This window comes from Trachurus trachurus (assembly GCF_905171665.1).
Source record: "Trachurus trachurus genome assembly, chromosome: 7".
NCBI lineage: Eukaryota > Metazoa > Chordata > Actinopteri > Carangiformes > Carangidae > Trachurus > Trachurus trachurus.
In genome coordinates, this window is record NC_139901.1 from 21,300,208 (window position 1) to 21,324,841 (window position 24,634).

Consider the following 24,634-nt stretch of genomic DNA (forward strand, 5'->3'; position numbering starts at 1 on the left):
TTGCATAATTACACCCCTACCTGTGAGTACTAGTACCGGTAGAGGGGGCAGGGTGGGTCGAGCAGTGGGTCATTTGCATTTAAAGGGACAGGCACTGAAACCAGCCTTTCTGAACAGGTTTATTTTGAACACCTCGGAACTATTCTAATTTGTGGAAAACGGGCATAACATGTCTCCTTTAAAGCAACACACTGTAAGATTCAGTACTGAGAAGGGCAACCGTCTGATAACCTGTGTCGTAAATAGGACTGTATGCGGTATCCCCGGAGAAGCACAGTAGCCAATGTGAATTTGTTGATGGAGACGGTGCCGTTACTGATGCTGTTACTGGTGCCAAGCAAGGGGGTTTTGTGTATCGCAGGAGCTCTTGAGGGGAGGTTGGCCGGCGGTGCAGCCCAGCACAGGGCGCTCGTCTGTGGGTGAGAGGAGCAGGGAGACTGGGCTTGAGCTCGGGTCTCTGGAGCTTAGCGGAACTGCGGTGAACCAGGAATATGGGGGAGCTGTGTTCCTTCCCAGATAGGGAAGTTACATAGTGCAGTTGCAGCCTGGTGCAACACTGCTCAGGCTGCATTATTTTAAGGTCGAAAATCGACATAGTGTTGCTGTAAAGGTGCCAAACTACTAGCACAAAAGCGTTATGGATGTACTGAATTATTGTTACGAGCATACGTAGAGTATTTTCTTTTTTTTGTTTGCCTTTATTTGACAGAATAGTTGAGAGAGACAGGAAATGGGGAGGCAGAGAGGGGGAATGACATGCAGTAAAGGGCCGCCCAATGCTGGATTCGAACTGGGCTGACTGCAGCGAGGACTATAGCCTCTGCATTTGGGGTGCATGCCCTATCCACTGCATCACACAGCGCCCCTACGTAGAATATTTTCAACACAAAATAACAACTAAAACCTGAACCAAACTTCAATAACATAAACCTCCATGCCCCCTCCTCCTCCTAACACAAATTCTGCTACAGATTGGTGTCCAAGCCCAACAGTCCAATTCAGACTCTTGAAATCTCTTTGTAGATAAATTGAAATATACAACTCAACTGTTTTTAGAAGCTGAATAAAACTCCACATGAGACAAAAACTGATCCTCATGTGTTAAATTAGTGTAGTGCCTCTTTATTCTAACTCAGTGGTTTGAGCCCCAAAATGGGAAACAGCTCTGTGGCTCATATTGAATGAGAAACTGTCTACATTCTCTGATATTACTGTCATGCTGTTGGCTGCAGGGTTTCACGTGTAAATTAAACATTTCAAATGCAAACTGAATAAGTGAACATCTGTTTTAACATTTGTTAAAAATCTATTTTAATCAAAGTCATACACTTAAAACTAAGCCCAGCACAAAGATGTATTGTAATGTGAACAATTTATCTATTCACCAGCTGAGGAGGCTTTTTGCTTTTAACCATAAAATGTAACTGTGCAGCAAATGTTAACAATTATCACTCATTGCAACACGTATTTGATGTACTTTTTACAGCCTGTCACATATGTTTCTTTCATGGAGTTTGCCTCATTGTATTACCCATTCCCACAATGTATTCGCACTGATCTGGTGCTGCTGGCTTCATTATAGTCTTATCTTCATTATAGTCTCATTAAAACGGTCCATGCTTGTTGGTTTGGAGCTGTTCCAGTGATATCACAGTACTGGCTACTGTAGGGAAAAGCAGTAAATACTGGATAACCATTATGCACATTTTAAAACATTTACAGTATATAGCCCTTTTTAAAAAAATCTATACCCGATAACCCAAAGCGCGGTACAGAAACCATTATTCATTCACACTGGTGGTGGTGAGCTACATCTGTAGCCATAGCTGCCCTGACGGAAGCGTGGCTGCCAATGTGTGCCTAACAGCCCCTCCGACCACCACCATGATCCTCTACCTCTACCTCCTGAGCCACTGAAGATATACACTTTCTCACATACGAGTGGGGCCGAGTGCATTTTAATTTCCAATGGCAATAGGACTAACTACTTGAGGTTTGGCACTAGTACCAAATATAGTACATTCTTCTACATTAAACCTATGAACAATGATGACAACTGTAGTCTTGTGTGGTGATAGGCAACCCAGACCAGCTGTTTCACACTGATGTTTGACCCACAAATGTCAAAGGTGAGTCTTAGTGTGAAGAGGGTTGGCCCATAATCAACAGGGCACCCCGTCTGCAGCACTAGAGATAGGCTATTCAGTCAGTAGTGTTGATCCCCTCCCAGTGCTTTGCCAGAATCCTTGCAGCTCTATGTGAAACGCGATCCGTCACATGGGGTCCGTTGCTGGGGGCTCTCATCCGCTTTCACAAGCCATATGCCCACACACTGCCAGTGCCACATCACTGCTGCAAAGTGCATTTAATTGACATGCTTTTAACCAGAACAAGTGACTTATCTTCTGGTCCTTTCCATGAAGAGGCTGAACACCCCCACCTTCTTTCGTGTCTTTTTTACACACACACACGCACACACACACACACAAGAAAAACACACACACACACTTTCTGTTCTTTTCTTTTCTCTTCTCCCTCTGTCCGTCAGCACTTTGGCAGTAATTCCTGCTTCAGTGAACTGGGCATACAGTGCATGACTTGATCTGACATGAAAGCTAAAGGCTAGCTATTATAGCCCTGTATTAGAGCACATGAGTGGAAGAGAGAGAGAGAGGCAGGTCAGAGGTATGGCGTAATTCAGCAACAATAACGGCATCCTCAGTAGCCTATCCTCCGATTCTGAGAGGAAGGAGGAGAGTGTGTGTGTGTGTGTGTGTGTGAGAGTGAGGGGGAGAGCGACAGAAGGAGAGAGAGGAGGCTAGTCGCACCACTCAAGAGGAGTAGGCGTGCTCTTGTGCGCTGCATCGTTTGATGATCTCCCCGGTTTCCCCTGAACCTCCACTCTGAGCTCACACAGGGTGAGGTCGGTCCAGCAAAGCGAGTAAGCGGACTTTAACCTGCCAGAGGAGTCGAGCTCGACTTTCCGCTGGGCGGCAGAGCCGTGTGCACCGCACCGGTCAGCGGGGCCACACCGCGGCACTTTGGATAACTCACACAAGCTGAGGATCCTGCCGTTTGCCAAGGCGCATCATCGCTCGTCCCGCACCAAGAACAGATGAACACATTTGCCATGCATGACTTTGTCAGTCAGCATAGGTGACTTCATTTTCTCCAGTTCCTCCTCTTTTCGTTTTCTTTTTTTTGGATTCTCTGGAGGGGGGTGGGGGATAAATCCACGGTGGCAGCATAAGCCCAAAAACTCGCAGTGTGCGCGTAGGGAGGGTATTTTTTGCCCAAGATGCAGGTGGATCGGAGCTGTGTGGTTTCCAGTGCGTGGTGTGCGTGTCTGCTTGTACTTTTCTCAACTCTAAGCACCTGGGTTACTGAGGTGGGAGGAACCCACCAAAGCATTCCTCCGTCCGTGTAAGTATAGACGCTCTTTTACGCAAAGGCGCCGCGCATCACTTGATTCCCAAGTTACAAATTTGAACTCGATCAGAAATAAGCAAGATAGTTGAATCCAGTGAATTCCAGTGCACTTCAACTTTAGTAAGATTTCAAAATGTAATTTTGTTGTGTTATAAATGTATAAATAAGCAGGTGCAACTGCTTCAAATTGTAACTTATGTGTTTTTTTGTGTTCATATATATATTTATATCTTCTCTGATTCCTTGCTGGTCTGTGTGCACGTGTCATTTGCAGGGTGAAGCTATGGGCTTCAGCATTTGGTGGGGAGATGAAGTCCATCTCGGCAAAGTACTCTGGCTCCCAGCTGCTGCAGAAGGTGAGCTTCAGGTGTCAAGCTGAAAGTACAGCCCTGCAACTGCAATACTCTCACACGATTATTCAGATGACTGAACTTGAGCACAGACTTCTTCATATGGGCGCTTTTACTCTTGAGGCAAAACATGGAGGAGAAGGGGAGAGTTTCTTTTAAAAGTCTGTAAGTGCACATGGGGACTCTGGCTTTAGTAGAGGTCTTTTTACTTTGTAAGCTGAAATGGTGGGATTCTGTAACAGTTTATTTAAAAGCTTAAAGATGCCTTTTTTTGAGAGGGAGAGAGAGAGAGAGAGAGAGAGAGAGAGAGAGAGACTTTTAAAATACCTGTGCGGATGTGATTGAGAGCAAATAACTCCTGTTGAGTAATTTTTGAGCTCAGAGAAATGTCACTCCTCATCTCTTAAACAGTAGGACCTGTGCTTTTTAACCACATGAGAATCAGTAATGCATGTCAACTAGGTAGGCGCAGATTTAAAAGCTTATTCAGAACATGTGCCTTTTAAACGAGTGTCCACTTTTCAAGCACTTCGACGCGCACACAAATATACTCTCTGGAAAGCACTAATTTCTTTCCCTAAGCATCTGAATGTGTTCTTCACTTTTCTGACCCCCCCCTTTACCTCTTTTCGTACCTCTCTGCAGACTGTTCCCATTACTTGTCCACTTTGCATTGTGGCATTAATGCAAGATTTGAGTGTGATGGAATGCAAATTTTGCTAATGGAGGGTCAGTTGATGAAGCATGAGTTAAAACTAGCTAATGGATAGCCGGTGGATAAAGGGCAAAGCTGAAGCTAACCTCTCAGTGGGCGCACACACACAAAAACACTCACACACATGTACATGTAGTACTTGGGGCCAGCAGTTCAGGGCTCTTGTGGATGTAGAGACCAACTGTGGCTTGTGTGGCTGCTGTAAGGCGCCACACCAGATATGATGTGATGCACAACCACGACCCGAGTCTGTCACTTACTCATCTCCCCTATACACAAGCGCACACATGCAGAAGCCACCTCACACACAGGCGCACGCACGCACATGCGGCCACACACTGCATATTCACATGCATGGCCCCATAGACCCATATGGCCCTATAGCGTGGGATTTCATCAGCTACTGATAAGGCAGAGTAGTGGTGTTATCTCTTTGACAGGATAGAAACTGTACCCCCTTCTCATCTTTTTCTGCCTCCGAAAAGAAGATAACCCTCCCACGGAGTGACGACCTCTTTATGAAATGCAAATGAAGGCCGCAGGGTTAATTGCGCAAAGAAAAGACTGGAGACCTTTTTTTGTGGGGAAAAGTGCAGCTTTTTACACCAAATATATGTACTGTATGTATGGTATGTTGCAAGTATGATGTTTTTCACTGCGTCTCTTCAGTGGAACGCTCACTGTCATCTTAGATGCAGGATGTATTAATACACACATGCGTTCACTCGAAGGCTTTAGCGACACATGACATGTCACAGTGTCCTGTATGTTGGGCTGCATTGTGTGTCCAGTGTTGCAGCTCTTGTTGAGGAGCGCTGACAAGGGACAACAGTTCCCCCGAGGGCGCATATGCTTTTAAATAGGCAGAAAGAACGAGGGATATACACCGCCATACATGGAGAGGAGGAGGGTACTGAGAGAAAAGACCTGTGTGTTTGTGTGTGTGTGTGTTCGTGTGTGTGTGCGTGTTTCCCCTGGGCAGAGGACAGATGGACTCGGCCTCTCTTCAGTTATCTTTCTGACCCTATAGTGTAACAAAACTCCCTCGAAATAACCATACCTCTGCAAGACACATATACACACACACAGACAATTGCACTATGCGTGCAGCTGCTGCTTGAATAATGAACATATTGCCACACCATGTCATGTTTATATTAAAAATAGTTTTGTATTATCACACCAAGACATTAATTTTTCTAAATGTTTAGAAAATATTCTCGGAAAAAAAAACAGGAGATGGGAGATGGATTTTTGGGAAAGTTGAAAGCGATGCTCGTCAGGATTTGTGTTCTATAACATTTCTGTACAGTTCCGCATGGCCGGCAGCTATTGTGGCTCATGGTGTTACTTTGTGTTCCAAGTTAAAATGCTACAAATTGAATTTTATACTTCCTTTGTGTTGCCTCTGTGTTAATTTGATGCTTGATTTGACTTCCAATTCAATCATCTTTAATAAGAGACCTTCTTATAAAGTGCAAAAGTGTGGTTAATCGTAATTATTAACACAAAAGCATGCAATAAATTACTTAATTCTTTTTAATTGAGTGACAGCCCTAATCCAAATGCATTGCCAGCCTAATTTAATATTTTCATAGATAATTCATATAGATGCTTTCAGCAATTTCAGTTAGACAGGAAATAGTCAATGAAATGATTGCATGACAGCTGAGTTGAAAAACGGCTTCATTCCCAGAAGGACCCAGAATACAGGATTTATGTATATGTAAATATTTGAAAATAATTACTTTTCTTCAAATAAAATGATTTGGTTTAGACTATCAGGCTTTCCGAGACAAATTTAACATCTTTCAATTTGAAAAAAACAACAACTTAGAGCCGATTTAGCCTATTATTCCAATCCCCCCCTCCCCTTCCTTTGCTGCTCTGTCCTGATCTGTCCTCCCTTCCCACGCCACAGCCCGTTTCCTGTATCCATCGGAAACGGCTCTTGTTTCAAGGTTATACCAGTCAGTGCGTGTGTGTTAGTATGTGTGTATATGCACGCTTGTGTGTATGTGTTCTTGCACAAGAAGGGGAAATAAAAAAAACGTGATCAATGACACCTTCAGTTTGTTACACAGACCAGATGCTAGCAATACACTCATCAATATAATGTACAAATCCAATACATATAGATACACTGTATGTGTGCACACACTCACACACCCACACACAAAGGACCGGAGACTTCTGTTTGAGACACATTAAATATCTCCCACCGACGGTTAGAATTAGCTTTGTGTGTTTTACCCTCTTCACTGCTATTCTGTTGAAATCTTTAATTTCATGTATCATTGAGCAACCTGTCTATATGAGCCAGCTTGGTTGTGATGGCTGTGTGTGTGTGTGTTGTTGGCTGGACTAGTTTTCACCTCACTGATGTTATGGCTTTCTGGAATCAAAGTAGTGGGCCATTATGCCATGCTGAAATAACTTCAAGCGTCTTGGTAATGGAAGATACAAGACAAATGATCTTTCTCTGGGATTGCCACAGCGGCTCTCTGGAAGTTATCCATGCACGTCTGCTTTCCTATTTTTGAAAGCACATGCTAGTGTAGGAATAGGCAGCAGGTGTATGTCATTGCAGTGTGTGTGTGTTAAGTTTGCATTCCTACTTCAAGCATGCTCAATCACACACACACTGCCTCTTCCATACTCACAGACGCATATTTCGAACAAAAGAAGAGAGGATGATAGCAAAATGTAATGATGTGTGACAAGAGTACGCTAGAATCGATTTGCCTGGGCGAGGATGGAAAAGTGTGTGCGTCTGGGTGTGTATGCATGTATGGTCTCAGAGCATCGCCACGCCATACCATTTTCTCTCACCACCGAAGAGCTTAGAGTGGCAAGCCGCTGACAATATTCCTAAAGAATGAGCAGAAGAGGACAGAGTGGAGTGATTCTGCAAAAAGAAACGCTGGATGAAGAATATATATTAGTATTGAAGTCGCTCAGTCAAGTGAAGAGGGAAAAGGCTTACAGACAGACACGCAGCGTGCACATGCATGGTTCATGCAGTACAGAAGGAAAGAGTTGGGGAGAAGAACACGTGCTAGAATAGTGGCTTGGCCATCAGCTTTTGCTATGAAATATTTATTATCACTAAGTAATTTTGAAGAAATATGTGTCATCATCACCCAAAACATATAGTTCTATCCTTGAAAATCAGACAAACTGACATGCATCTTGCAGCATGTTACACTTTGCTCTCCTTTTTTGCTTTTACACTTTTCATATGTTCTCATCCTAAAATATATATTATCACTGATAGATGAAAGTCATGAAAACCAACAAATGCCACTTTTTTCATACATTATTAGCATGGCAATCATTCTTTATTGGTGTAGCATCTTCTATACGGTCCTAGTGCCAAAAACTGCTTATTTGTCTTTGATACCAGTTTATTTGGCATTATCTAATGAGCTTTCAGATAATCTTAGGAACGCAACAGATCAGTGATAAGTGAAGTGCTTTACACACAAAAATTGTTTCAATCCATTGAAGACCTTTCTGCAAGACTTTTTTCACAAAAAAAATATCATTCAGTATTTCTGCAGAAGGCAGTTTCATGTTTGTCTGTTTGAGGAAAAAAAAAATCTATTTTTTGTTCTGAATATGTATTTTAGTCACACTAACCAGATTTAAGAGCATGACTAATTGTCTAATTTTGAAGTGGAAATGATTATGCATTTCAGTTTTTCCACGTTCATTAAAAATTAATTACATATTTGGATAAAACAGTGGAAGGATGACTCTTGCTGTGTACAGAACTGCACACAGCGAGACTTAAAAAAAAAAAAAAGTCCACTCAGTACTCATATTAAACAGCACTTAAAGTTTTAAATTTGGCCAAGTATTCCTTTTTTGTCTACACATAAACTGATGCAGTTAGGTTCCCAAAAATATTTTATTAAAGTTAACTATTTTAAAAATTACTTTAGTAAACTTAAAGATTTCTGTTGCATCACTTACATATACACATGTAATAATCTAACATTCAGTGATATACTGTAGCCTCCAATTGTGTACACTCAGTGCTGGATGCACTGGAGTCATGTGTAAGTGTACAAAGATCCTATAATGTTTTCTATGACCTGAAAAAAAGGGGTTAAGCAATATCATATTTCTCCACCAGAATTTAATTTCATTCATCCTAGTGTAAAAATATTAAGGATTATGAAATTTCCTCATTCAGATTTTTTCAATGTTTCAGGTTGATAATGCATTACAGTCCAAAAAATTCAATAAAAAAAAAAAATTACTTCAGACTTTGAAGAACACTGTTACTCTTTTTCGTCCTTTATTTACCTTTCTTGTTCCATAGATCACTGTAGTATATGTGTGTTTGTGTGTGTGTGTGTGTGTGTGTGTGTGTGTGTGTGTGTGTGTGTGTGAATGTCTGTGTCTGCAAAGAGGGTGAGAGGGAAGGATGTGCGATGGTGCCAATCTGCTGCCAAGGGTGGGTGATGGCTGAGGCGTTCCAGTGTAACAGTGTGTCAGTGAGGGGGAGACGACTGCAGATTAGATTTAGCTTTGGGAAAATTGAATAGCTGTCAGGTTTGGTTCAGCACGGCTGGCGATGAGGTGAGGGAAGGGGGTGTGTAGGGGTGTGTACCGGTGACGGTGCCTCATCCCCTTACCTCCCCCCATTTCTTCTTCTTCTGCCTCTCTCTCTCTCTCTCCCTGTCTTGTTCTCATTGACCAAAGCATGATCTTGCTAAATTTGATTCCTCCACTGCTTATGGAGGGAGAGGGAAGAGAAAGAGATGTTCGTGTGTATGTATGTATGTATGTGTGTGTGTGTGTGTAAAAGCGAAAAAGAGAAATTGTTCCAAAATGACGGAGGAATGCCGTGTCACGCAGAGTTAATTACAGCGTTAGCAGGCGAGAGTGCAGTCTGTGCTGCTATCCTTTCATGTCCTAGCAGGCCAGCTTTAGCCAACACAGCCACTCACTCATACTGTAATTAGTGCTTTGTTGGTGAGAAAAGCATGAGAAAAGCCACTGTGTGAATCAAGCACCCTGCCTTTACTGAAGAGAGCTCAGGAGCAGAGAGCGAGGCCCTTTGCTACCAGATTAAAGAACTTCAATTCTTTAAGAGCACAACTGCTGACGCTGTGTTTGTGGGCTTAGAAAATCAAGTGTCTTTGATGACTTGTTAGCAGTTGCAGTTGTGCAGTTTACCTCTTTGATTTATCCCCTATTCCTCTGACTAAGTTCATTTGCTAGCGTGAAAAGTATTTGATTTAGTGGTTAATTTGTGTCTGTGAGGAAGCTGGTTTTTATTCTGTTGCTGAAGTTTCTGCAGAAAATACACATACGCACATGTGCGCACACACGCATGCACGGTGTTTGCATACAGTGTAACACCTTGTGCTCAGTGCTGCTGGGATGATGAATGTGAACACTGAAGATAAATATCCACTGTCATCAGTCATTGGCTGTTGAGGTTTGGCTCTGCCGCTGTTGGCCTGCAGATAAAGAGCATCTCACCGTGGCAACACCAGACATTAATGGACACCACACATGTATACAAGCACACACTCATACACACACGTGCTTTTACAGATTTCTGTAATTATGACAGATTGTTCACCTGGTCTGCACCAGACTCGATTGCATGCAGAAAGTAAACATTAGCCAACTTGGTAAAGGGGCGGGACTGGTACTATTAAGCACATTAACGTGTGCGGCATTGTGTGAAGGACTGTCTGTGACTTGCTGCTGTCCACATCAATCATCCTGCCGGTTGTTTGGGTCCACCCTGTGTGCCGTAGGTAAAGATGGCTCTTATATAGTAATACACTGAATATGAGAGAGGACATTGAGCCCATTACCGCCGCTCCATCAATCACAACTGCCTCCTTTCACGTCCCAAACCTCTACATGCTCAGATTATTCTCTATATTAAACGGACACCTTTCTTTCTTTCTTTCTTTCTTTCTTTCTTTCTTTCTTTCTTTCTTTCTTTCTTTCTTTAACCAACTTGGTCTCTTTAGTGCCCTCAACCTTTCTGTCAACTCTTTCACTGAATATGTTTTTGCATCTTTGTGTCTCCCATTTATTTTTCTCCCCTTCCCTCTCGCACTTCCTTTCCAAGTTTCTCCCCCTCTCCCCCTCTCCCTCCATCCCTCTGCTTTAATAATGAATAGGATGCAGCTACGGCACTAAAGAATACATGGGAGGGGATCTTGGGACACGCCACCAGAGTTCGGAGCAAGTGTTGGTGCCCGCACCCTCAAAAAATAGTTCTGCTGGCCCAGCACAATGTCCTGCACTCGCTGCACTCTCAATGTGTCCCAAGTCACCCCCTCTGCCTCTACATCAACTCTGCTGACACTCAAACACACACTTAGTTTTACTGTACAACACCCCATTTGCACAACACTTCTCATACACTGTGAGAGTGCTGCCAAATCCAGCTCAGTGGGACAACAGCATCCCCTCCTCTCCATGACCTTCACCTGCACTTGCTATCATCTAACACAAACACATTTGCTAGCACACCGTACAGTGGGGAAAAGGGTCAAGCACAAACAACAATAGGGAAACCACACATTAGTACACGAATGTCCTTTAGGTAGCCCTCCCTTGTTGCACACTGAAGTCTACACACTTTACAAAAACTTTTCACACTCCTGTGTGTATTTATTGTCAGTCGCGTTACATGCCGTGTTATGCATTTATTGACAGGAGGCCTGAGCTGGCTAATGTGCACATGAGGAAATGCTGAGCACTGAGTAAGTGACAAGCGATTACTTAGACACAGAGGATCAGTATAGATCGATGTTGAGCTGCATTGATTAGATGGTGTTATTGACATGTGCAGTAACAAAGACAGATACTCCATGGAAGGAAAGAAGGTCACATTTAGTCAGATCGAGGAATTGTTGCATTTTCAATCAGAGACAGCCTGTTGTTCAGTTGAATAGAAATAGTTAAATTTTTTGAGTCTGCGATAATGTAACTGTGGTTTAGAACAATGGTCGTAATATGGCTCCATTTCAACTTCATTGTTAAACCGCCAAAGTTTAATTTATGTCTGGCAGTGCTTTAGGGTGTGTAGTGATGCATACACAAACAGATGATTAGGAAATGCTTCATTTACCATTGACCCAGACAATACAACAATCTTGTTCACATGCTGCTTTTTGAACATATGCTTCGTTTTTTTTTTTTTTTCACCAACAGTCGTACAGCAACCGGGAATTCTTGAAATGCTGCTTCCGGATTTTCAAAACTGTTATCAAATCAGGTGGGGACATGTGATTTACCCATTGATAAAATATGCCAGACAAAAAAAAAGTCCAGCTGTTTTTATCTGACAGCAATAAACTACAGTATGAGTATCAATGCAAACAATCAAGTCTATGCATTTGTGAATGCAAAGGTGCATTGAAGTAACTTATAACATTATTTCGCTTTGTTTGATTATTGAACATTTGTGCAGTGAGCAGAAGGTTTGCAATGTTTTTTTTATAAAGAGTGGGAAAGAGGAGGAAAGTCTGAATCCTTTAAATTCCTTCAAGTGATAGTTTGGGTTATTTGGTGTGGGGAGGGTGTGAAGTACTTAGTGTGAGTGAAAATCATTAGTAGGCAGTTGATATTAATGATGATGGGAAATTTGTGGCGCTGATAGTCCAGTAGCGTTGGTGGTGGTGCATCACTACTAAGTGAATATACTGTAAGGGAAACACTGCTCTTTCAAGCTAATAGAATAGTAACACTGCAGGATAACAGGATTAGGTTATACTGACAAAAGACTATAAACATACACAGAGTTCCTAGCAAACAACATAAATTTGCAGTGGGCCTCTCGGGCCCGGATGTATTCCATTTTCTTTATAATATACTGATGGTGCTCAGATTTCAGTGTAACCAGTGACACTCCATGTATTAGACCTGCCTGGTCTCAGTAGTACAGCAATGATTTTAGCCACAGCATTTCTCTCCAATGATAATGAAAGTGTCCTGAAGAAGCCATTACACCCAGTAAGCTTCTGTGAGATCATGTGGAACTAGATATTCACAAAATGAACACCAAAATATCATGATTAGTATAATCAAACAACATAGACTGCTATCCCTGGAGAGTGTGTGTTGATTGTGTTTTCTTTTTTAACATTTTATTTCTAAACAGTCCATCATACTTGGATGATATTTTATGTTTTTTTATTTCATATTGGTCATTATTTTCATGTGTTTAAACTTTGCAGTCTCTTCTGATTAATGTTTCATGGATTTCAAAAGTGTTCTTCTCCACTCTAGGTGGTACATTTATTTCCCCAGTTTCTTTGTGAGCCTTTCAAAGCAAACTCAAATGAAACTGCAGTCCAAAAAATTTAACTTCCCGTAATAAATCTGCAGTTGCAAGGATGAATATTGCCTTTATACATCCACCACAATGTTTTGCTCTCTCCCTTCACTTTCACGCTGGCTGCTGCTAGAATCAATTTGAGACTGTGAGAATGTATGGAGGGGAATAGGGAAGCAGCAGGCCACGTTGAACCTGCTGCTAAGCATGAAAAATGTTTTCGAGGACTCTGCTGAATGCAGGCAACTACAGATAGACTGTGGACTATTAATCAGTTCCATGTGAACAGATTAGACCTGCTCTTGGTGCTATTATGTTTTTGGTGAAGTGAATTATGGCTGTTTGAAAGAAGAAGGGGAGTGGGAATGGTAGTGAGGTTGCTTCTGGTACTTTTTGCATAAGTGTAGAAAGACTTTCCGTTTGCTTCATGAAAAAAAGTAATTTTAGAATGGATAAGTTCCGCTGCTGGTATAGGAGTGTATGCATCTGTGGCTATGCATAGGTAGGGGGGCACCCCATCATGACAACGCATGTGAGGACACTGAAAGATGGCCGTCATTAGAGGGAGCAGGAATTTGGCACCCACTATGAGGGGCAATGGTGCATACCCAACAGACGCAGTGCACCCTGGTACACACTCCCAAATGTCGCTATGTCATAAGGCCTTGTGTGTGTGTGTGTGTGTGTGTGTGTGTGTGTGTGTTAGTACAGCTGTTATTATACTCTTCCACTCAATAGCCCTCAGGCAGCCTTTAAACAGTCTAGCACTACAGAGGCACACACACATACACACACACACATTCAGGAGCCGGGGGTGAATGAATTGAGTTAAGGAGCTAAATGAGTGAGGTGCGTAAATGGTTAGATTATGCTGAAATATAAAAGAGCACCATTGCCTTTGCTCAGGGAGGAAGTGAGTGAACCAATTATTTTTTTAAAGAGATTTTCAACAAGACTAGGTCAAAACCTAGTATGTGGCGAGACCGCCTATGGTCAAATTAATTTGATAATGGCGACGTCGTCTGACAGAATCACCAAACCCATAAAGGAAAGACAAAGACTGAGACAAAGTTTTTTTTTCTTTTCAGAAGTTTGTCTTTACTAGAGTTAGAGTGAAAGCAAAAAAGAGTCACTGGCCAGACTTGAATTCAGGCTGATGAGATGGCAAAGAGTAAAGACAAAGCATGTGCTTTACCAGGTGCACACCTTGAATTACATGATTTCTTATTTTGTCTCTCCAACAACTTGCAACCTTTTTTCTAGGAGCCACAATAGTTTAGCTTTTATTTAGTTTAATTCCAGACCATAACCTCTTTTATTAGATGTCTTTATGTTGGATTCCCTCAGTTGAATATGTGGAATTGGTCAGTGTTAGGCAATCTCCTCTTCTCTCCTGTTCTTTGTGTTTAGTTATTTCTCTTCCTCCTTTCGTAATAATTGGGAATAGACCAATTATCAGCATGGCCGATAATAGCGGCCGATATTCAGCATTTTTACGCTAAATTATATCAGATGGGTTTTGTTCACCGAAAACCAATACAATAAATGTATTTTAAAATGCACTCCTGTGGCTCTGATGCAGCCATCTCTCTGCCTAAAGTCACCACTCTTGGCTGTGTAACAATGTTCTGCCCACAGTCCCCACTGAATCAAGATATGTATTTTGTGTTATTCTACAAAAATGTAAGGTCTTTTGATCACAGATTTTCAGTGTACAAAAAACAAACAGTATACTGTATGCAGTCTAATCCCAGGTGTGTTATTCTGAGTTTTAACACCAAAATGTACATTTTTACTGCAAATGAATATTGGTTATTAGTAGGGCTGTCCTCGACTAAGGATTTTCATAGTCGAATCAGATTCGTCAGATGTTGCCTTTAGTCGACTAATTGTCGAATCATGTTTTTTTTTCCCTCATTGATTCATGATCTCATTTGCGTCTTTTTCCGCTCCGGAGAATAGAGCTACAACACCTGAATAAACAAAAGTACTTCTTCAGTTGACATAAGATCACAACAACAGGACATTCTCCATCCTTTTCTGATCTCACTCATTAGGCTCACGTACACAACATCACCATCTCTCTTTTGGAGATGATGTTGTGATGACGAGTATGTGCTGTGAATTAACGAGTGTGAATGGAGAATGAAAACGTCAAGTGCCTTTGTTGTGTGGCCATGATAATGTGCATCAGTGCTTGTTGCCGGTTCAGGGGCCCGAGTGTCAGCACCATGGACAGCGCTGTTTTGTGTGTGTAGTGTGTGTATGTGTCGGCGTGTATAGGTGCTGCGCGATCGCTAGACAGAGAACGTGTCCCTTAGTTTAATCTTGTAAATAAAACTTTAAGCCCAAATTTAATTTTCCCTCAGGGAGACGACATCAAGTGGTGGGAGAGAGAGAGAGAGGGAGAAAAAGAGAAGGGTGCGCCGGTGCTTGAGCATCCACTGTGATCCACTGTTTGTATCAAAACAGTCTTGCCTAATTATAAGAAAACAAATAAAATCTATGTAAAATCAGAGGTTCAGCAGCAGGGAGGACCCCTAAATACTCACAATGGTACAATCTTTTTTTCATAACCACATTTTGCGACGATTCGACGACGAGGGTTGATAGTTGAATGTGAAAAGTTGAAAGTGAAGACCTCACTGAATCGAATCGTCGAATCGTCGACTTTTTGAGGTCACCCCTAGTTATTAGTTTCCTTGATTACTAATAATCTGTAATGGTGTTGGCCCTGAAAAAGCAATATCGGTCGATCCATAGTAATAATGGCAAACATAGTTTATTTGGCGTAGTGTAGGTGAGGCTCAGTGTGTTGGAAGTGATCCTCTGCTTCCCTGCGGTTCCCAAGCAGCTGGGGAACCAGATCAGCTCAGTAGATGTGCCATCACTGTGACATCAACGGGCCTCACTATTGCAGTCCAGCCAAAAATCTTGGTTGATAAGTTATGTAAAGGATAACATCTTGTAATTCCAGACACATTGTTTCATTGTTTCGTCACCTGGTCTGTTGATAGGGCCACCGCTTTGTCCTGACTGACTGATACATCGTAACAGCATTTGGATGGAGGAGTGCCCTAAAATATTGTGCAGGCATTCTTGGATCCTAGAAGATGAAACCAACTTTGGTGATCCTCTGACCTTTCCTCAAGTGCCACTCTGAGGTTGACATTTGTAGTTTTAAGTAAAATGTCACTAAACTGTTTGATTGATTGCCATGAAGTTGTCATTAATAACTTTGGTGATCCCCTGACCTTTCATTTAGCTCCACCACATCCTCATCAGGTCAGTTAAGTTTGCTCAGTACTTTGGATCATGGCCAAATAAAATAAATCCATCACCCTCAGCAATACTTGTGTAGTGTTAAATACCAACTGAAGGCTCTCACACACAGGCTTCAACACATACAGCGTCATAAACCTAGGGATGAGATGGGATGGATCCATTTTACCAGTCTGCACAGCAGCTAGCAGCTCAGTCTCACAATTGGTGGAGATATTCCCTCCCATGCTCCTCGTCTGTGTGTGTGTGGTCTGTAACTGCATGTCGGTGTGTGTCTGGGATAACTCGGCCCGAAAGAGAAAGGCAATCTTGTCTGGCCGTGTGAAAGGAGTCAATCACTCTCTTTATGAGGTTCATTCACATTTAAAATTAGCAGTTTCAGTGTGCTAATATTGGTGCAAGTGGGTATAAGATAGTGATGGTAGTCTGAGCAGTGACTATTAAAATGTCCCCTAAAATCTAAAAATGTTTAAAGATGTTACAAGGGCTTTCCTGATGGTATTAGTGGCAAACATCAAACAAATGTGCTGGCCAAATCATTAAGTTTGCAAAGACTGGCTTGGTACATACATTTCCTTACATTCATTGTTCTGGGATTTTATGTATTGAAAACTTGAGATGCATGTTTTTGTGATTTTTAGGGAGTTGAGTTGAGAAGTTCTAAATCTTTTTTTCATTTAAGTCTGACTTGAGTCAAAGAGCTTGGTGTCATGGCTCATTCCACTTGATGATGACTAACCACTTTGGTTTTCAAAAAAATGGCCACCCTAAATAATGTCAATCAAAAACAGGGACAACAACACATAATTTCCATCTCTTTTCAGACATTCGTGGTATGGCACTCTTATGTTCATATGACAAATTAAAAATGGGTGTATGAAGGATGGAAAAAGGGAATTATGACTCTGCACACCTGACGTACACCTGACAGCACAAAAATGGATGTGAACATTAGGCCATTATTTTGGGAAAGTTATAGAAATGGTCAAATACATCAAACCTGACGTTGGAAAGTTTTGGTCAGGCAGTTTCCAAAGCTATTCAGAAAATAGTGGCCCCATTAGATGTAATTCTCAGCCTATGCAGTTAAATTTTTTATTGCATTTGGATGGGTTCGTTTTTGGTTTTGCTTTACCGTCATTTTGGGATAGTTTGGTCGATGCCACCACTCGCCTCAGTCAGATAATGAGCATGTTTTTACACTAGCGAAAGCCTCCGTGAAAAGTTCCACATTCTAGTTATAAATTGTACTATTTGCTGTTTGCAACATACAATCTAGCTTGTAGTCCCTCTGATGATAATCCATTTACAGCTTCTGTCACTGCTGTCAACATGCCGAAAAATAGTAACCCAGTGTGTAACAGTGATGATAAAGGAAGACTTGTAGGATCATCATTTAGCTGTTGTTGTCTGTCTAGACATAACAGAACGTTCATCTATCAGAGGCAAAGAGATTGATACCACAATTTTTGAACACTGTTATCAAGACTGACACAAGGCTGAATCCAGTTATCAGTGCGTCAAATGATTAAGGAGAATTCTGAATGTTTATATGTGGTTCAACAGGTGCCTTTTATAATTCCTTCAGATGTTTCACAATAAAACAACTGAGACCCGGGTCTCGGCAGTCACACACCACCGCCTGGCTTCCTGCACATGCTTCGCCTGCTTGCAAACTGTGTCTGACCAATGTGGTGGATGTCTGGAGGCCAGCGACTGACCACAATGAAACTGCTCGCAGCTCAACCTCTCACGGCGCACTTTACTCTGGCCTCTTCTCACAATATGATTGAGCGCTCCATCAAGGATGTGTGTGCATGTGTTACTCGTACTTCTCCCCGTTCATTCATAGTGCATTGATCTGACTTTGAGACATGTCTGTGCTATGATCAATACTATCTTCACTCTCACTGATTGATTGCAATACGGTGAATGGAGCAACGATGAAGGTGTGGCCAGTCGGGCAAGAAGAGTTTATGATCCTTGAATTTTATTAGAGATGTCTTGTTTTTATGTCTGTGTGATTAGCATTTACACTAAGTGTTTAATTTACATTTTGTCAGTGAGTGTGTGTTATGTGTGTGTGTGTGCGTGTGTGCATGTGTGGGTGTGTGTGTGTTTTACAATCTGCGGGGAGTGTCTCTGTGCCACCAGATACGGGACTCAGACCAACATGCTTTTGAGGCAGGGAGGACAGGCGTGAAATTAATTGTTCCACTTCATCTCCGGCCAGCGCTCTTCTTTTGAGGGAACAATTTGTCGGCTGGCATACAAGGGAGGGTATGAAAGGAGGAGGGCATAGCAACGATTCGGCGTTCCTGGGAGATCCTGTGATCCAGCAGTGATTTCCTGCTGCGGATTTGGGCTGATGCTCCTTTTTCCCCGCTCAAGTAACAGACTCCGAGTGTTTCACAGGGGGGTGGAGTGCAACATCAGTCAAAGTGCTTTTGTTTCAGTCTCTCACCCTCACTGTCTCTTTTTCTCAGTAGTGACACAGTGACACAGTGGCATGTGATACCTCTTCTTCTACCTTTTTTTCTCCCCTCACCTCCTCTCTCCTTGCCTCTCTTCTCCCCAGCCCACCCCCTCCCCCCCTGAGCTATGTTGTCTGTAACTACGAACATGGCTGTGGGGCGTCAACAGCCCCTTCGTATGAAATGATGTTCTCAAGAATGTGTTTTAGGCTCAAACACTCCCTGGGTACAAGGATGTAAGTTGCATTAATGCATAAGTACCAGCACCTGCAAGCAAGCAGGCAGGCATGCATACAGAAGGAAGGAAATGACTTCCCTGTTGTGCATCTTTGTCTTGGGATTTGATTAAGAAGTTCAGAAAGGTCTATCTTTGACAATTTTTAACATTTTTTTCCCCCAATTAATATTAAGTATTATAATATAAAATGTTGTCTATATATATTGGGAAAATTGTAAAATTTATATAGATTGTGCCAAAGTGTGGCAATTCTTCTCTGGTGTGAAAGGGAGTCTGATGCAGCACAGGGCAACAGTGACTGAAGTGTTAAAATCCCTGATTCACTAAAGCTGTCGGATGAGGGTAAAGGAGCAAAAAAGACATAAAGACTTATATAATTGCACAAAATAAAATGACAGATTTGTTTTGTTTCTGTACAATAAAACTCCACAAGGCTCCTTAAATGTACAATGTTATTCGTTTCATGTTCTAGCTGCTTTTGGTGTCAATAATTTCATTTCTCTTAGTAGTGTTGGTTAGTTCTATTTTATTAGATGGTATGTTGCACCACGGTTGATTACTGATTACTATTACTGCTGATTACGATTACTGCTCAACATTCCTGACATGGATATCAAATACTGCTTTGGAGCATTTCCTCAATGTTAGTTTGAGATTTGCAGCTTTGGCGTGATAATAAAATGTTGATTCTTCAGATAGTTATTGGACAATGAATTGGATATCCAAACACCTTTTTATGGATGAAAGAATCACAGAGAGAGACACACAAATAGTGTTGTGGTCGCTGATATTAAGCTCCCTTTCTCCTCCCCCTTATTTGCCTTTTCTTTTTTTCCTCTGCCCTCTTACCTTTGAGCACCTGTACCCTGGATTAACAAGCATTCTCAAGTCAACTTTCTTATTTCTTCTCCAGATATCCAGGGCATTTCAGATGCTCAGTGCATCAAAGACTCTGCTAAGTGGACTTATTGGTCTCTATTTCCCCTGTGCCCTTCTCTTCATCTCTTACACAGTACACACACACACACGCACTTACTTGCCTTATGTTAGTTATGAGGATACTTGTGAATACAATATATTTTCCTGCCCCCTACTCCAACCCTATTGACCCTAACAAAAACCTAATTCTAACCTGAACCCTAAAAGCAAGTCCTAACCATCAAAAAGCCATTTGGAAGGGTCGGCTACAACGTCTTCACAATGATGAAGCTAAATTTGTCCTCACAGGGATAGAAAGACATGTGTATACACACACGCAAACACATAATCAGAGGCTTCTCTGAGCCGTGTCTCTTTTATTCATCAAACCAGACTCATCCACAAGCAGGCAGGAGCAAACAAAACACACAGGGCTGCTTTTTTTGTGAATGAAAACCAAATAACACAGCTTGAATGAGGCAGAATACTATGGCAGACAGACTTGTAATTCAGGGAAGTACGCATGGCTTCTCAGCCCATGTTAGCAAAATCTGCCTTTCCTTTTCCTCTGCTTCATTTAAATAGCCAGAGACAGAAAATAATTAAGCAACACTATTATAATATACCCTTTTGGCTTTTAGTCCTTTTCATTTGGCCACATATTTCATAATTTTAAATAGTTAATGTGCCAAAAAATGTAATGTAATGAATAAATTAAGAATTCTCAGAGTAGTGGTTATACTGTATGTTTGTGTCTGTGCAAGTGTATACACACATCTGCCTCTGTGTGTGTGTGTATGAGTGAGAAAGAGAGAGAGATAGGGAAAGATTCAAACAGCTGTGAGATTATGGGTGAATGGGATGAGGGAAAGTGGGCTCTGGTGACGCGTAAAATGAGCTGGGATTTGGGGGATTGGTGTTCGGTCTTAGTGTGAAATGAAGTTGTTCCTCTTCATTAATCACTTTATTATCAAACCCCAGTGAAACCACATACATGGATACAGATACTTATCCATGTCGTTTATATGCATTCACTCTTAATATTCCATCATGGAGGTGAACCAGCTAAGGGATAGAGGTGAAAACTACTGCACACCTATCCTGCCACGGCCAGCGAAACACGTATCCACCCACGGTCCACGTATACATATCTTTTGGATCTATATCTTCAAAATCTGTGTTGTTGTGTATATGTATGTGTGCATGTGTACTTTGGGGCTTGCACATGTCGCTGTGCTAAGGTGCAGCTTGGATATGGGGATTGTTGTCCCACAGTCAGAGCACACTGTGTAGGAGAGAGATTAGCTGCATCAGCTCATCCATGTGATGCACCAAAGCAGAGGGGGCGAGGGGGTTGCAGAAGAGAAGGATTGAGTTACACAGACTGTTCAGTCCGTGTCACCACCGCTTCTCTCCATCCTCAAAGCAACTGAGATTCCTTTTTATCGGAGATATGGCATAAATTTACTATCAGAAGATGTACCTTGCTGAGGGAGAAGTAAATTTGTGTCTGGGCATTTTACTAGTTTCATTTGTGGACATGATTATGTTGGCTTTGAGAAGCACCATTTGTTATAGGGCTGCTGCTGCTGTTGTGCAATGAAGAGACTTGTAGGTTCCGAGGTGAAGGTGTAGCTGTGTGTATTGTCGTACACACTCCCTGTTAAACTGCAATCATTCATTTGGTGTAATTACTGTGATGCTATTATTGCTTGTGAACTGAACAGGAAATCTACTTTGAATGCATCTACAGTACACACACTCACTTTGAATTGTTGGTGATAATAGACTTGAAAATGTACTCTTAACACGGTGAAAGTCAGTGAAGAGTGACTTGTTCAAATTGTTTCCAGGATATTTATCTGGAAATACAGGGCAAATAAAAGTCCATTCGTCCACATTTTAAAAGCCTGGCAGCCAAGATAAGTGAGATTTTGTAGTTGAAGTTGTTGTTGTTTTTATGAAAAAAACAAGAGCTGAGCTCATATTATACTGTAGGTCAGGCCAGTGTACTGCCTTTCAACCTTAAAACTATTTCCTGCAAACAAGACAACCCTTGCTGAAAACAGGAAAAAAAAACCCAGTTGTGCTTACTGCTTGCTTATGTGTAATGTATGCTCACACAGCCTAACCTGATATGCTCAGCTGTAAGTTAGGAACTTCTCCAAAGTCAGGCAAGTGGCCATGAAGAGGTGTTAGAGCTAAATGTTACACCTGAAAATGTGCTCTTCAGGTGACGATAGTATTTTACCGTACTGTATGTGTGTGTCTTCCCTCACTTTCTTGGACTTCTTTCAGATTCTCCCGTACACTGCAGGGGGATTGAAACACAAATTTAACCGCTCAACAGTGGGTTTTGAAGGGCATCAGATACTTCATTAGACCAACAAAAGAGCCTGAATCTGACTCCTCTACTCCTCTGCTTGTCTTCCATTCACTTCACTGCGAGCTTTGTTAAAGTTTCCATTGAGGCCTGTTGTAGAAGCTTTCCTCTGCCTTCTCCTGGGAAATGGTGGTTCTGGATGTATGTCAGTTGGCTTTCCTGTGATGATGATGTGATGTGAAGAGGATAGTGCCGGGCTAATTGGGCGCGGTCTGCTCTGGTCAGCCTGACTGCACATAGCGCTGCAGACAGCCTTTGGTCAGCTGGACCGTCTCAGCCGCTCGCTGACCACACAGACGTGATCACAAACATAAACACTGCAGCTCAAGCTGTGGGAACTCTGTGCTTTCCTTATTCCTTGGTGAGGTGTGTAATATCTGTCAGTTCTGGGCCAGTTTCATAGACAGGGAATTAATGGAGCTGGAGGACAAGAATGTATTGGTTTCAATAGGAAAGACTTAGGGAACGTCTTAAGAAGGAATAATCTATGAGTGTGTCCATGAAGTCAGCCCATTCATTTTTATAATTAGCAAAAGAAGTGGGTGCAGTAGAGGAGGAGAGAGATGAAAGAGGAACCATGAGATACACAAACTAGAGAGAAGAAGCTCTGCGGAGACAGTGTGGGGAGAAAAGGACAAGAAAGAAATAGTTGAAGAAACCAGTCAAGCCAGTGGAGTTTTGATATCCTGCTGACCTGTCAGCTTTAACAGCCCACCAGAGCCAGCCAGGAACCAGGATTGGTTTAAAACCTGGATTTTCTGTCCCCCTGACATACCGCAGTTGTCTGTCAGCCAGTGGGATTATTGCCCCGATTTTCATACGGTTCGGGTGGCTATGATTTTGGTTTGTGAGTCATCAGCCCAGTCACTTTGATTGGCCACAGATGATGTTACTTGAGGCAGCAATTAATTAGCTGATGTTGGGTGAGGAACTAAGGTTTGTGTGAGAAAATGTGGTTATTGCAATGCAGAACAGATCTGGAGAAAAAGATGTGTCTCAAAAGTACTTTCAATTGTTTTGTAAAATATCTTCCTTCTTTCTTTCCTCCTGTGTCTGATCCAGTCTTTACCGTATGTGAAACAGCAGCGTTTTTGGATGGCTGCGCTGCTGGGGCTTTCGAAGAGAATTTTAATACCAAACTGTTTGGCCATGACATGCAAATGAATCTGGCAGCAATGGCACCACTTCGGCAGCATTTCAAAGACACAGACTGCTCAGTGTTGTGGCTGTGAACAGAGTGTTGATGCTATGATATGGTGATAAAGATGAAACAGTGAGCGTTTCCCTTAAGGAACCCGATTCTGTTCGGCCCTCCGTGGTTTCTTCCTGTCAGCAGCTCTTTGCTGTCTATGCACCGCGTTGCTCCCCCTGTCTTTACATCTCTCTCCACTGATATAAAAGCCCTTTTGTCCCACTCATACATAACAGGACTTTCACCCGAGCTTCCAATATACTGCAAATTGGACCCTCATCTTCTCAAAAAGTACCTTGATGAATCAGACCCTCTTTCCTCTAATCACTATAATTGCTGTAAAAAAAAAAAAAAAAAAGTTTTTCCAAAAACCACGATCGTTCTGGTATCACTGTACCTCCAGGCTCTGGCCCTCGCACTCATAATTGGTTGCTTGTAATGATGAATGTACTGATCAACAGATTTGAACTTAATCTATTATTTTCTACATTGTAAGTCATTCTTCTTACTATTTTTGTCATCAAATATTTTACTAAATGGAAATTTAGTGATTTTTAAACTGCTTCCCTCCATTTATGTCTGCCTGCAGCTCTGCAAATACAGATAGCATTTCACACCACCCTCTGACCTTCCCACTTCAATACTATCTCTCAACGTTCTTTCTGATCATCCATCATCCTATTCCTCCACTTTCTACCTTCGCTTTTCACCCTTAACATTTCTCCGCCTTCCCTTTCTTCTTCATCCTACCTGTCTTTGCATCTCTTGAATCTCTATACACCCACACAGTGTTTGCCCTCCTATCACAGTATCTTTTCTCTCACTCTTTTTGTTTCCCCTTTTGTCTGTCTTTTGCTTTCTCAACCATCTGTCTGTGTGGCTGTGGCTGTGGCTGTGGCTGTGGCTGTGTCTTTCTCACAGGCAGGCTAGACCCTAATGCAAAGGTGCCAATATTCTCCTCCACATCACACAGCAACACACAAACACAAGAAAGACAATTACCCGTGTTTGATCATTTGCTAAAAAGATAATCAGTGATCAAAGTCAGTGTCTCTCCCTATCAGTGTCCCTTTTTTTTGTTCTTCGTTGTTTTCAGCCAGGGCTCAATAAAGTAACTTGTCTCAGGAGTTGTGCACTCAAGTCACAGAACATTTTTGCTCAGTTGTTCAGCTTTCACTTGTCACCTTCAGCGACAACTAAAGAATTCATGCTTATCAAAAGTTTTGGCATGAAGCTAAAAAAAAAAGATATATTCTTCTCTGTTCGGCGATGTCCTGCAGTTTTTCAGATGATTGCCTAAATCCAACCGCTACTGCCTCCAACCGCTACTGCC

General features: G+C 42.0%; 1 protein-coding gene across 1 annotated transcript in view; it reads left to right on the forward strand.

Annotated features, from left to right (window-relative positions):
- Positions 1–3,292: 3,292 nt before the first annotated feature.
- Positions 3,293–24,634, forward strand: part of cacna2d3a (calcium channel, voltage-dependent, alpha 2/delta subunit 3a) — a gene marked incomplete at its 3' end in the record, with an annotated part of 113,716 nt that continues 92,374 nt past the window's right edge. Inside the window, exons 1-2 of the mRNA XM_083974739.1 lie at positions 3,293–3,423; positions 3,704–3,785. Coding sequence (XP_083830865.1) covers positions 3,299–3,423; positions 3,704–3,785 — 207 coding nt within the window. The 5' untranslated portion in view covers positions 3,293–3,298. The remainder of the gene's footprint in view (positions 3,424–3,703; positions 3,786–24,634) is intronic.